This window comes from Camelina sativa, chromosome 11 (assembly GCF_000633955.1).
Source record: "Camelina sativa cultivar DH55 chromosome 11, Cs, whole genome shotgun sequence".
Classification (NCBI taxonomy): Eukaryota; Viridiplantae; Streptophyta; class Magnoliopsida; order Brassicales; family Brassicaceae; genus Camelina; species Camelina sativa.
The window spans coordinates 13,424,730-13,437,930 of record NC_025695.1 but is presented as its reverse complement, the minus strand read 5'-3'; the positions used below and the strand labels follow the sequence as shown (position 1 = coordinate 13,437,930).

At 35.5% G+C, this 13,201-nt stretch overlaps 4 protein-coding genes and 1 non-coding gene across 10 annotated transcripts; 4 read left to right on the top strand and 1 right to left on the bottom strand.

The window, feature by feature from the left end:
* Positions 3,600–6,505, top strand: LOC104723188 (shaggy-related protein kinase eta-like). The gene is made up of 10 exons (XM_010441520.2): positions 3,600–3,890; positions 4,541–4,636; positions 4,739–5,071; positions 5,171–5,245; positions 5,340–5,396; positions 5,482–5,622; positions 5,710–5,760; positions 5,841–5,936; positions 6,030–6,113; positions 6,197–6,505. The coding sequence occupies exons 1-10, from the start codon at positions 3,876–3,878 to the stop codon at positions 6,392–6,394; spliced, it is 1,146 nt and encodes a 381-aa protein (XP_010439822.1). The 5' UTR covers positions 3,600–3,875; the 3' UTR covers positions 6,395–6,505.
* Positions 7,078–7,150, top strand: TRNAE-CUC. The gene has a single exon. It is a non-coding gene; the product is annotated as a tRNA-Glu (tRNA).
* Positions 7,219–8,484, top strand: LOC104723185 (60S ribosomal protein L11-1). 2 transcript variants are annotated; one of them, XM_010441514.2, is made up of 5 exons: positions 7,219–7,316; positions 7,403–7,510; positions 7,681–7,723; positions 7,819–8,014; positions 8,112–8,484. In XM_010441514.2, the coding sequence occupies exons 1-5, from the start codon at positions 7,314–7,316 to the stop codon at positions 8,308–8,310; spliced, it is 549 nt and encodes a 182-aa protein (XP_010439816.1). In that variant the 5' UTR covers positions 7,219–7,313; the 3' UTR covers positions 8,311–8,484. The 2 variants fall into 2 exon arrangements, with proteins under 2 accessions (XP_010439816.1, XP_010439815.1); XM_010441513.1 differs by lacking the exon at positions 7,219–7,316 and having other exon boundaries at positions 7,397–7,510.
* Positions 8,451–9,646, bottom strand: LOC104723187 (30S ribosomal protein S2-like). 5 transcript variants are annotated; one of them, XM_010441517.2, is made up of 4 exons: positions 9,452–9,634; positions 9,015–9,344; positions 8,829–8,936; positions 8,451–8,735 (listed from the first exon to the last, which is right to left on the bottom strand). In XM_010441517.2, the coding sequence occupies exons 1-4, from the start codon at positions 9,540–9,542 to the stop codon at positions 8,647–8,649; spliced, it is 618 nt and encodes a 205-aa protein (XP_010439819.1). In that variant the 5' UTR covers positions 9,543–9,634; the 3' UTR covers positions 8,451–8,646. The 5 variants fall into 5 exon arrangements, with proteins under 5 accessions (XP_010439819.1, XP_010439821.1, XP_010439817.1 ...); XM_010441519.2 differs by having other exon boundaries at positions 8,451–8,936; positions 9,015–9,348; positions 9,452–9,646; XM_010441515.2 differs by having other exon boundaries at positions 8,451–8,936.
* LOC104723184 (pentatricopeptide repeat-containing protein DOT4, chloroplastic) lies at positions 9,712–12,790 on the top strand. Its single transcript, XM_010441512.2, has one exon. The coding sequence runs from the start codon at positions 9,908–9,910 to the stop codon at positions 12,515–12,517; it is 2,610 nt and encodes an 869-aa protein (XP_010439814.1). The 5' UTR covers positions 9,712–9,907; the 3' UTR covers positions 12,518–12,790.

Below are 13,201 nucleotides of genomic sequence, written 5' to 3'. Positions count from 1 at the left end.
TTGCAAAAATATTCTTATTTTATACCCTTTTGCAAACATACCCTCTATATTGTTTAGCTAAAATCAATTTTTTGTATGTTTATCTTTTATATATTAGAAGTAAATATTGTGAATTTATTTTGTTGTTGTATACATGTTATTAAGAGTATGCAAATTTTATAGTAAAAATATCTAAAATTTTATACAACATTTACTATGCAAACTATAAAGTAAAGAGTCATATACTCAATCTTTTGCATATTATTTTTTATAATGAAAGTAGTTGAATTTGATTTTATGATTTTGTAGTATTTAAATAATCTTATTATCAAAGATTTATAATTAATCATTATTTTAGCTTTAAAAATAAAAATTAACTAATTATAAGAATGAATAAGTTAGAGAAATAAAATATTTAGATATTGAACTGAATATATTTTTTAATCATGAAAAACAAAAATGTTTACATAATATTTCTTATTTTTGAGTTTTAATAGAAAAAAAATTAATACATTTTTTTGGTCAACACCGGAGTCAACATCGGACTTCGCCGGAGTCAACGTCGGTCTTCGTTGGAGTCAGTCGACCAGTGTACCGAATTGTATGTTTATGGTGTTGACCATATAACGTCATATAGTTCATGCATGTAGCCATGTAATTCATATACTTCGTGTAGTTGAGGATACAATAGTATACTTAGTATGTGTGACCATGTATTCTTCTATACTTCGTGTAGTTAGCCATGTTTTTTCCTATTAAATTCGATACATTTATTTATCAAATCTGTTTAGTTTTCTTCTACTCATAGTATGGTCTAAACTTCAATTATAAAATGGTGCAAACTAATTGCAAATTACCGGAGTTTATAACTTGTAATATTCACACTTTCGGAATAACTATAATCTGAATTCAAAATTGATAAATACGTTTATGAACTTTGAATGAATAATTAGAAGGAAAAAAAAGACTTCTAGGACTATTTTCATTCATTATTAAACTACATCATATGTTGTTTGTAGATAATAACTTGTTACTTGTTAGTATGATATTGGAATACCATAGACGTTAGTTAGGGAAACATTTATAACTAGTTAATGAACTTAATTAAATGTTTTAATTTGACACCGTTTCTTCAGAACATTATAGATATCTTTGACGTAAGAAAACTGACTTTATATATGTTTGAAAATTAAGTTTCGTTATTCAAATATTTTATTTATAGATGTTGTACTAAAGGATATATTTAATAAGAGAGTTTAGAAGGGAAACAATAATTCAAATATAGAAAAGTTCAATAGCCAAACTAAGGAAGACAGACAATAATATTGTTGGGATGCTTGAAGAAATGGCAAGAATAATGCTTCAAGGAGAGGTGTTATGATTTTTTCATTTCTCTTGCCGACGGTTAGCTGTTAGTTAGGCAAAAACAGATCATTCATTTTTAGGATTTTGTCTTCCCTTTCGTACGAATCCAATTATTATTCTCTTCTTTATGTATATATATACTTAACTTTGCGTTTCATTTTCATGTTGTCATATTTCTTCGTTACATTACATTATTAGTCAATTTTATTCAAAATAATTAGTTCTTCACTCTCTGCCTTGTCTCGAGCCTCTTCACATGGTGCACGTTACTGTTATTTCCCATACCACAAGAGATAAACATAATCTTTTTATCTAATTATAGTATTTTCGTTATTCGTATAAAATATATGTTTTTCATTATCCACCAAAAGAAAAGAAAAGAAAAAACCCAAAAGCTTATCGAATGAGACCGATTTTCTCTTAGTCATTTCACTATGCTTCAATAGTTTTACTATTGTATGTATTATATTCGTCAGATTTTAAAGTCGTACAATGAAACAATAGACATAAAGTATCAAAAACATTACTATAGAAAACTTAGATATATGTATTTTGTCTCATTAAACATTGTGAAATTATGATTTTATACAAATTAAAATGTAATTTGTATAAAATTACAACTAGATCGCACAATGATTTCAAGTGTACTAGGTTCATTCGCGTTTGCAGACAAATAATAGGTTCAAGTTTACTAAACTATATATATAAATCGTAACAGCTTACTACAGTGCAAATCTGCAGCTAAAACCTGAGCGTATGTGTATATGAACATTTAAACTGGTTGGCTGGTTGCTATTGTATACTATATATATACGGTTGGATAATACATCTATCGACATAGAAATTATTGAGTCTAAAGATAACTCAAAAAATATGCAATGTAAATCCATCCATACAGCCAAAAGTATGTATGTCCCATGCATAATTGAACAAAAAGAAAATTATATTATTATTTATTTTGTTGTCTTCTGCAAAAATGCTAGTACTGCTATCATTATCATCATTGATTTTAATATTGATGTCTCCAGAAAAAAATATATATATTAAAAAAATATAAAGAAGAAAACAAAAAACACAATAAGTAAAGCTACACTATTAGGTAATAATTATAAAGCCAATTTAAGTCTGAATTTTTTTATAAAATAAGAAAAACATTAAAAAGCTAAGACCAAAGAAACATAAATGCTTTTTTTCTTTCATCAATTGTCAAAAAAGAAGTTTTCCCACCAAATGGTCAAACTTGGATCTTTGACAAATTTGTTCCAGTTCATCATGCTCTAACTTTTCTATTTATGCCTTAGATAAGTGTTTTTTAAATAGTTAATGTTTGGTGTAATTCATCGATAGGTACAAAACAAAACTAGATGTAAAGTAACGAGTAAACTAAGATCAATTTAGCTAGACTTAGATCTAATAAATTGAATATAGAGCAGCCGACCAAAACTAGATTGTCAATTCTATATATCACTTTCATCGTAATCATTTGTAAAAATAATATCGAAAACGATATGAAATTAACCGCTATCAAATATTATTATGTATATGTTAGTAACTTACGGTTTATAACTATATTTGTATACCACTTATTGATATGACTAAAAAACTTATACCGTTTTGTGTTATCAATTGGACCATGGAATTATATACTCTCCCCATTTCAAAATATAATATGTTTTAAGTAAAAACCTGTAGATTAAAAAATAACCACTTTAAAAAAGTTCAACCAATCATAAACAAAACTGCATAAAATAAGTAATAAGAAAATATAAAAGTAATCTAAAAATTACTTAAAAAGTTAAAAACATCTTATATTATAAAACAAAGAAAAATCACTAAAACATCGTATATTATGAAACGGAGATAGTATAACCGTTTTAGCCAAGTTTTCATAGAGATTACTGATAATACCTTTGGCTTTTTGTTTGTTTGTTTAAAAACCTTTGAACTTTTTTTTTTTTGACATACAATGAGAGATATACCTTGAAAATGTCAGTCAATATTGAGAAAAAAAGAAGATTAGTAAGCAAAGCACCATGAGTCCATTGAAAGGGGGGATTCAAATTTGACCGACAAGAACATGATGCCCCCTCCCTCCCTTTGATGACGAAATTTCCACAAAAGAGTTTACCGGGTCTGTATTCGTAATTAAACAACAAGTCCGAGGATGTATTTGTAAATTCGTCTTAACAAACCATAAAAAGAAAATAAATAAAACAATAATAAAAAAAAACACGAAAGAAAGAAGATGGCGAAGAAAACGGAAAGCAAAGGGGAGATAATAGGAGGGAGAAAGAGAGCGAGCTGGATTCACATGCTCTTGTTCCTTTCTCTCTCTTCCCTTTTTCTTCTTTCTCATCTTGCGGCTTCTCTCTCTCTCTCTCTCTCTCTCTCCTCTCTCTCCACCATGATCATCATTACCAACCAAACTGATTGAAACTCATTTGTTCTCTCTCTCTCTCTCTCTCAAATCCACTCCCTCTCTCTTTCTCTCTTTATCTTCTCTCTTCTTCTGTGTCTCTCTATCTATCACCATGGCTGACGATAAGGTAAACCTACTTGTGTTCCTTTTTGCTGTCTTTCAGATAGAATAAGATCCTGTTTTTTTTTTAACCTTTTCAATTACTGGTCTTTTTGAGAGTTCTTGTTCTTGTAGAGAAGTCTTATTAGTTTTAGTACTCTTTGAAGTTAAAGGGGGTTTTTTGAGTTCTGGGTTTGTTCAAAGTTTTTACCTTTTTTGAGTTAGCTCTAGATATGGCCTGCTCTCAATGAGTTTTGAGTTCTGAGGAAACAAAAATAGTTCTTTATAGCTGATTTGTATCTCCTTAGTTGTGTAAATTGAGCATCTTTTGACTTTCTAAATCAGTAGCTTTGCTGTTGCTGGGATTTATTTATGTCTAATTTGTCTCGATCTGTAATTGAATCCACAGTTTGCACAAGTTGCTAGATCCAGAATTGAGCTATATAGATTCATTCATTCTAGTTTTATTTTTGTTATACCTTTCTTCTGGCGTGACAAAAAACGTACATGTTTTTTTTTTTTTTTACTAAAATCAGTTTCATTCTGCGTAACGGCTATTTCTTAACCACTCTTTTAGGATAAAGTTTCCTTCTTTAGGCTTTTTGATTCTCAGACGAGCATTATACTTTTCAGCTTTTACTTGCGTTTTTATTGACCTTGATGCTTTGTCTTTTGCAGGAGATGCCTGATGCTGTAGTTGATGGCGGACATGATCAAGTCACTGGTCATATAATTTCCACCACAATCGGAGGCAAAAATGGTGAACCAAAACAGGTATATTTATATAGGCAGGACTAAACCAAGTAGATACACTTTTTATGTATATGCAAAGATTTGTTCCTTAACGAAGATATTTATTTCCTATGTTTTTGTTAGACAATTAGTTACATGGCGGAGCGAGTTGTAGGTACAGGCTCGTTCGGAATAGTTTTCCAAGCTAAGTGTTTGGAGACTGGAGAAACCGTGGCGATAAAGAAGGTTTTGCAAGACAGAAGATACAAGAACCGAGAACTTCAGTTGATGCGTGTCATGGATCATCCAAATGTAGTTTGTTTGAAGCATTGCTTCTTTTCGACCACAAGTAAAGATGAGCTATTCCTTAATTTGGTTATGGAGTATGTCCCTGAGAGCTTGTATCGAGTTCTTAAACATTATAGCAGTGCTAACCAAAGAATGCCGCTTGTTTATGTTAAACTCTACATGTACCAGGTAACAACAACATCACACTTTGCCATCTTCTGTACACATAACTGATGTACATAAAAATTTGTACTTATTCTGATATTATATACCCTTTTGTCATGTTAGATCTTCAGGGGACTTGCCTACACTCACAACGTTGCTGGAGTTTGTCACAGAGATCTAAAGCCTCAAAATCTGCTGGTATGCATTTACATTCAAGAAACAGCTTTATGTATTGTTTCATCTCTTGGTTCTTTCTTTGTTAATGTATCTCTTCTGGTCTCTTTATACACAGGTTGATCCTCTTACTCATCAAGTCAAGATCTGTGACTTTGGCAGTGCCAAACAGCTGGTAAGACTTCGGCACATATGAACTCTTAGCGTTTATTGTTTTGTGTGATCTTGCCACTTACTGATGAAATTTACTGTTGCTTCAGGTTAAAGGCGAAGCCAACATATCTTACATCTGTTCACGATTCTACCGTGCACCTGAACTCATATTTGGTGCCACGGAGTACACAACTTCAATTGATATTTGGTCTGCTGGTTGTGTTCTTGCTGAGCTTCTTCTTGGTCAGGTAAACAATATTTCAGTAAGTTGCTTCTTTAACCTCTCGTAATTTTGCGGTAGGACTCTTTCTGAGGATATCTTTTCTTTTATACAGCCGTTGTTCCCTGGAGAAAATGCTGTGGATCAGCTCGTTGAAATTATAAAGGTAAGAATTCTTAACAATAATATATTTCAAGTTACATTTATTAGCTACAAATCCTCATTGTATGGAGTTGTTGGACACAGGTTCTTGGTACACCAACTCGAGAAGAGATCCGTTGTATGAATCCACATTACACAGATTTTAGGTTTCCACAAATAAAGGCACACCCTTGGCACAAGGTTTGTTATTTTTTCTTCTCTTTTACATACATTTTGTTTTGTTTCAGTTTCCACTTAGTACATCAACATAATTATATTTACATTTTAATTTAGATCTTCCACAAAAGGATGCCTCCAGAAGCGATTGATTTTGCATCAAGGCTGCTTCAATATTCTCCAAGTCTTAGATGCACCGCGGTGAGCATTGTCTTGACATATCTTCTGTCTATAAAAATATAAACTGAATGCTTAATGTTTTTTTGATGTTCTACGTATTACAGCTCGAAGCTTGTGCACATCCGTTCTTTGATGAACTTAGAGAACCAAACGCGCGTTTACCAAATGGACGGCCATTCCCGCCTCTCTTCAACTTCAAACAAGAGGTAGCTGGAGCATCACCTGAACTGGTCAACAAGTTGATTCCAGACCATATCAAGAGACAATTGGGTCTTAGTTTCTTGAGTCAATCTGGAACATAAAAAGAATCTGCAAAAGACAAACAACTTTATATATATAATGTACCATTACACGAGCCAGAAGGTAGTAGTAGTTGAAGATAATGCGGAGGACACAATTCGAAGTTTTACCTCCTCAAATTCGTTCAAGAAATGTTCTGTTCAGACAAGTTTGATGGTCAAAGCCAGCTGCTACAAACCAACCAACTTCCCCAAATCTGCTGAAACAAAAACCCTCCAGTTGTATCTGCTTGCTTCTTTCTCTCCTTTTGAATTTGGTGAAAAAAACACAAAATCTCCTCTTTGCTTCTTTTCTTCTTTTGTTTCTGCATATGTAAATGAGTTTAGTTCAGATATTTTTATATAGTAAAAGTTTGAGGAGAAGGTGATACAAAGTGTTTCATCTGTCTACCATGAAGAGAGAAAAGGCGGGAGTTGCTGCAGTTTAAGGGGTTCCTTTGGTTTTTTTCTTTCTTTTCTGCTTTTGAATGTTTGTCTTCTTCTATTTTGTTACCAAGTTTAATGAAGATGGTTTGTTTATGACTCAAAGTCTCTTACAAATGCAATTCTTGAAGACTCTTTCTTGGCTTTGTGTAAAGATTCACCATACCAATCAAAGTAAACAAAGAACAGAAAATAAGAAAGTGATAACAAAATGAGCTTAGTATCTCCAGTTAAGAATTCCGAATCTTATGAGAAGACATCAATCCGTTGTAGTCTAGCGGGTCAGGATACTCGGCTCTCACCCGAGAGACCCGGGTTCGAGTCCCGGCAACGGGGCTTTTTTAAAATTTTAAAACCTAGGTAAGGGGTACTTTCGTCATTTTCTAGAGGAAGAAACCCTAATATTCTTTCATATAACTATCACACTTCGCAGCCGACGCAATTCGTCTGCCACTCTTTTTGCTCATCTCCCTTCGATTTTGAATCCAGAGTCTTTAAGATGGTAAGGTGTCATCCTTTTTTGATCTATGGATATATCTTCGTTCCTCTCATTTTTTGGGATTTTAATTGTGTGTTTACGTGATGCAGGCGTCGGAGAAGAAGCTCTCGAACCCTATGAGGGATATTAAGGTTCAGAAGCTCGTTCTTAACATCTCTGTTGGTGAGAGTGGTGATCGTCTCACTCGTGCCTCCAAGGTTCGTTCTTTATTTCCTCTTAGAATAATCATTTACTAGGAAACACTGCAAAAAAATTGAGACCTTTACGTTTTAGCTACTTTGAAATGGGTTGTTTAGTTCATAGATGGCACTGAGGTATTGTAATTGAAAGTTAAAAGTTTTATCCTTTCCACTTTTGGTAATTGTAGGTTTTGGAACAGCTCAGTGGTCAAACCCCTGTCTTCTCCAAGGGTATGTAATCATCTTCATGTTGAATCTTTGATGTTTTATATCTGTAACTTAAAGACTTTAGAGTTTTGATTTAGAGTGGTCTTAATTGTAAACAGCAAGGTACACTGTGAGGTCTTTCGGTATCAGGCGTAATGAAAAGATTGCGTGCTATGTCACCGTTAGGGGTGAGAAGGCAATGCAGCTTCTTGAGAGTGGCTTGAAAGTGAAGGAGTACGAGCTCTTGAGGAGGAACTTCAGTGACACTGGCTGCTTCGGATTCGGTATCCAGGAGCACATTGATCTTGGAATCAAGTAAGTGTGGTGATAAGGGCATTATGGGCTGATTTAGTGAAACAAATTTGATTGTGAGGGGGATGTTCTAATCATTCTGCATTTCTTTCTTTCTTAGGTATGATCCTTCTACCGGTATCTACGGTATGGATTTCTACGTTGTTCTTGAACGCCCAGGGTACCGTGTGGCCCGTCGCCGTAGATGCAAGGCTCGCGTTGGTATTCAGCATAGAGTTACTAAGGATGATGCCATGAAGTGGTTCCAGGTTAAGTATGAAGGTGTTATCCTCAACAAGTCTCAGAACATCACTGGTTGAAGAGTCTTTTGCTATTTTGTTTTCTGGCGTTAGCTCTGTTTTCAAGTTCTTATATTTACGATTCTGGATAGTAAGGATTTCGTGTTGTGGTAACCTTTTTGACTTCTTTTGGTTAAGAATCTTCAAGTGCCTTCGAGATATGAACCATTTTTGGGGATTTTTTTCTTCCTATTATTAACTTTGTTTGACAACAGATGGTGAAAAACCGAATTTTACAAGGTTGAACTTCTTGAACATCTATCAACTTTACATGAATAAGTTTCCAAATGTAACAACTCCAACCACATTTGTTATCTGGTTTGCATGTCAGAGACAATGTTTGTCTCAAGATTACCACTAGGACGATCTGATCAGCTCCAGTAGTTCACTCTTCCTCAACTTTGAGTATCCTTTGATTCCTCTCTTCTTTGCAACTTCTTTGAGCTCTGCAAGTTTCATAGTTTCTATCAATGAAGCTTTCTCTTCCTCCTTTGTCATTTCTCCTAAAGCTTTATCGCTGATTGATACTGGAAGCGTACCTCTTGGACCTGAGGCAGAAGATGTAGGAGTTTTCTTAACTAAACTAGACGCTGGTCGGGGAACCTCTACTTGTCTCTTTGGTGGCTCCTTCTTCACACTAGTATCTCCTACAGTTGAATAGTTGGTCATTATATCAACAAATGGCAAGAAGATGGATTGGGATTTGATCGAGAATAGTTGATTACCCTCAGTTTTCTTTCTTGATTTCTCAAGAACGTCAACAACAGCTTTGGTCAGCGGCTTGCTCTCAGAAGACTCATCACGGTTCTTCTCTTCAACGTCCCTAGCTGCTTCTTTGGAGATTGAAGATTGAATTCGTTTCAAGAGAGAAATGATCTCCTCTTGGTTAGATTTACTCGGGTTTGAAGCTCCTCTATTAGACGGTTTCTTGCAACAAACAGATACTTTCTTTGCTCTCCCCATTGAAGACAAAGGGTTCTCTCGAAGCATGATTCTTGAAAGACTCAGCTCAAGGCACGAGTTTTGCAACACAAACCGCGGCGAAAGTTTATCTGCTATCTGTCTAAATTCAGTTAGCTGTAGAGAAACACTGTAACTATATCTGTCTAGAATCCGAGAGAAATTATCAGAAAAACTGTAACTATAGGGAAGTTTCGATAACCTCGAACAGGAAGATGATTGGTTGATTTGGCTCTCATTAATCCTTGTTTGATCAACGGGTAAGCACAAGTAATATGAAGAGCCAAATCCATAGCTTTTTTTAGTTCCTGACACCTTCCCTGAAAAAATCTGATTCTCTCTCAATCTCTCTCTCTCTCTTTGGCCTCTTTCCTCGCAACAACAAAACAAAAATTTATCCNAAAAAAAAAAAAAAAAAAAAAAAACTAACCTTTATATGTTTGGGGTCCAATTACAGCTACGCAGAAACTTGTGGACAGTAAAGGTTTAAACTTTTTAAGTTTTTTTTTCTAAGAACATCGCTCTCGAGTGGGTGGACTGCTCTTTCACGATACTATAAACTAAGTCTGTTGAAACTTTTTCTTTTTTACTGAAACAATCAATCATTTTAATTTTCCCGCGCTTTTTCGTTTGATGAGTAGAGGAAGATAAGAGAGAGATGGCGATGTTGGTGGCGAATTTGTCTTCGCCAAGCTTGTGTTTCTTTTCCTCTCATCACCGGTGGTTCCAAACCCAGAGAGAGATATTAGTAAGCGATGTTAGAGTTAGACAAAATGTGATTTTCAACAGAGCCTCGTTGAGAACGGATTCGATTTCGACGTTTGATCGAAGCGCAACGGATGCGAACACTCGATTACGTAGATTCTGCGAATCAGGGAACCTAGAGAGCGCCGTGAAGCTTCTCCGCGTATCTGGAAAATGGGATATTGATCCCAGAACTCTATGCTCTGTTCTTCAACTCTGTTCCGATTCGAAATCTCTCGAAGATGGTAAAGAAGTTGATTCCTTTATCCGTGGTAATGGGTTTTTGATAGATTCGAGTTTGGGTTCGAAACTAGCTCTCATGTACACAAATTGCGGAGATTTGAAACAAGCGACTCGAGTTTTCGATCAGGTTAAGATCGAGAAACCTCTGTTCTGGAATATTTTGATGAACGAGCTAGCAAAGTCTGGTGATTTCAGTGGCAGTATTGGATTGTTTAAGAAGATGATGAGTTCTGGTGTTGAAATGGATAGCTATACTTTTTCTTGTATTTCAAAGAGCTTTTTGTCTTTGCGAAGTGTTAACGGAGGAGAGCAGCTTCATGGTTATATTCTGAAATCAGGTTTTGGTGATCGGAACTCTGTAGGGAATTCTCTGGTGGCGTTTTATTTGAAGAATCAGAGAGTTGATAGTGCACGTAAGGTGTTCGATGGAATGACTGCGAGGGATGTTATATCTTGGAATTCGATTATTAATGGGTATGTATCTAACGGGTTAGCTGAAAAAGGGCTGTCTGTTTTTGTGAAGATGTTGGTTTCAGGAGTAGAGGTTGATTTGGCTACTATTGTTAGCGTTTTTGCAGGCTGTGCTGATTCTCGTTTGATCTCATTAGGTAGAGCTGTCCATAGTTTTGGAATGAAAGCTTGTTACAGTAGAGAAGATCGGTTTTGTAATACGTTGCTTGATATGTATTCGAAGTGTGGTGATTTAGACTCTGCTAAAGCTGTGTTTACGGAGATGAGTGATCGAAGTGTTGTGTCATATACTTCCATGATTGCTGGTTATGCTAGGGAAGGTTTGGCTGGTGAAGCTGTGAAGTTATTTGAACAAATGGAGGAAGAAGGTATTAGTCCTGATGTTTATACAGTCACTGCGGTTTTGAACTGTTGTTCACGTAATCGGTTATTAGATGAAGGTAAGCGAGTCCATGAGTGGATAAAGGAGAATGATATGGGATTTGATATCTTTGTATCGAATGCTCTGATGGATATGTATTCGAAATGTGGAAGCATGCGAGAGGCAGAGCTAGTGTTCTCTGAGATGCGTGTGAAAGATATTATTTCGTGGAATACAGTTATTGGTGGGTACTCAAAGAACTGTTACGCTAATGAAGCTCTAAGTCTGTTTAATTTGCTGTTGGAAGAGAAGCGATTTAGTCCTGATGAGAGAACAGTGGCGTGTGTTCTTCCAGCTTGTGCAAGTCTTTCTGCTTTTGATAAAGGCAGAGAGATCCACGGTTACATTATGAGAAACGGGTATTTCTCAGATAGGCATGTTGCTAATTCGCTTGTAGACATGTACGCGAAATGTGGAGCGTTGTTACTCGCACGTATGCTCTTTGATGACATTGCTTCCAAGGATCTTGTTTCTTGGACAGTGATGATAGCTGGATATGGGATGCACGGGTTTGGAAAAGAAGCGATAGCTCTTTTCAATCAAATGAGACAAGCGGGTATTGAGCCTGACGAAATATCCTTTGTATCTTTGTTGTATGCTTGTAGCCATTCAGGACTAGTGGATGAAGGATGGAGATTCTTTAACATCATGAGACATGAATGCAAGATCGAGCCAACGGTAGAACATTATGCCTGTATAGTCGACATGCTTGCAAGAACCGGAAACTTGTCAAAAGCCTATAGGTTCATCGAGAACATGCCAATTCCGCCAGATGCTACAATCTGGGGAGCGTTGCTGTGTGGCTGCAGGATACATCATGATGTTAAGCTAGCTGAGAGAGTCTCAGAGAAAGTTTTTGAGCTTGAACCAGAGAACACAGGATATTATGTACTCATGGCGAGCATCTACGCGGAAGCTGAGAAATGGGAAGAAGTAAAAAGGCTAAGAAGGAGGATAGGGCAACGCGGATTGAGGAAGAATCCGGGATGTAGCTGGATAGAGATTAAGGGTAAAGTTAACATCTTTGTAGCTGGAGACAGTTCAAACCCGGAAACTGAACAGATTGAAGCTTTTTTAAGGAGAGTAAGAGCTAGAATGAGAGAAGAAGGGCATTCACCGCAGACTAAATATGCATTGATCGATGCGGAAGAGATGGAAAAGGAAGAAGCTTTGTGTGGTCATAGTGAGAAACTGGCAATGGCGTTAGGGATTCTTAGCTCTGGACATGGTAAAACCATAAGAGTTACTAAGAATCTAAGAGTTTGTGGAGATTGTCACGAAATGGCCAAGTTCATGTCTAAGTTAACCAGAAGAGAAATTGTCCTTAGAGATTCAAACCGGTTTCACCAATTTAAAGATGGACATTGTTCTTGCAGAGGTTTCTGGTGAAAATCAAACTGTTTTGATTCATGTACTGTAGTACATTGTTTAAGGCTGGAACGGTCCTGATGTAATCATTGAAACTGAAGCAACATGAACAGGCTGGATCTTTGATGGAGCTATCTATTCATGATAGTATCATACTATCATTGCTTCAAAGGGAAACATAACCACCATCATTTACTCGATTACTTTATACATTCAAGTGTTTGTTAGAACTTTCAATCATTTGTAACAAGTGACACGTTTCTTTATTTGGATCAATTGAACCATGTTCAACCACATGTGCCGTATTACACATATAAACACACAACTCATAAGTCATAACTCATAAGGAACAATGTNACCACATGTGCCGTATTACACATATAAACACACAACTCATAAGTCATAAGGAACAATGTTATGGTTGAAGAAAAATAATTGATAAGAATAATTCAATAATTATTACAAAATAATCCTTTTTAAACCACATACACTTAAAATTACAACAAAATCTCATAACAATACCAAAGACCTATAATGTGAAATCAAATGTAAAATAGGAAAAGCAAAGAAGAGTAAACCGGGATTAGTGCGGAGAACCGGTTCGGTTATTCTCCAAAAAAATCATCATCCCATAAGAACCCTAATCTCCCATTAGGGCTTTTTTTTTGCTTTATCTGTATTCACTAACGAACGAATGAGAAGTAA

What these genes read in the sequence shown, in the direction of transcription:
- LOC104723188 (XM_010441520.2), top strand. An exon ending in CTGAGCTTCTTCTTGGTCAG is followed by an intron (nt 5,623 to 5,709) that starts GTAAACAATATT and finishes TCTTTTATACAG; the next exon opens with CCGTTGTTCCCTGGAGAAAA. An exon ending in CAAGTCTTAGATGCACCGCG is followed by an intron (nt 6,114 to 6,196) that starts GTGAGCATTGTC and finishes TACGTATTACAG; the next exon opens with CTCGAAGCTTGTGCACATCC.
- LOC104723185 (XM_010441513.1), top strand. Translation starts at nt 7,397, where the DNA reads ATGCAGGCGTCGGAGAAGAAGCTCTCGAACCCTATGAGGGATATTAAG. An exon ending in GTCTCACTCGTGCCTCCAAG is followed by an intron (nt 7,511 to 7,680) that starts GTTCGTTCTTTA and finishes TGGTAATTGTAG; the next exon opens with GTTTTGGAACAGCTCAGTGG. An exon ending in CACATTGATCTTGGAATCAA is followed by an intron (nt 8,015 to 8,111) that starts GTAAGTGTGGTG and finishes TTTCTTTCTTAG; the next exon opens with GTATGATCCTTCTACCGGTA.
- LOC104723187 (XM_010441515.2), bottom strand. Translation starts at nt 9,542, where the DNA reads ATGGATTTGGCTCTTCATATTACTTGTGCTTACCCGTTGATCAAACAA. An exon ending in CAATCATCTTCCTGTTCGAG is followed by an intron (nt 9,345 to 9,451) that starts GTTATCGAAACT and finishes TTAGACAGATAG; the next exon opens with CAGATAAACTTTCGCCGCGG. An exon ending in ATCAAGAAAGAAAACTGAGG is followed by an intron (nt 8,937 to 9,014) that starts GTAATCAACTAT and finishes ATTCAACTGTAG; the next exon opens with GAGATACTAGTGTGAAGAAG.
- LOC104723184 (XM_010441512.2), top strand. Translation starts at nt 9,908, where the DNA reads ATGGCGATGTTGGTGGCGAATTTGTCTTCGCCAAGCTTGTGTTTCTTT.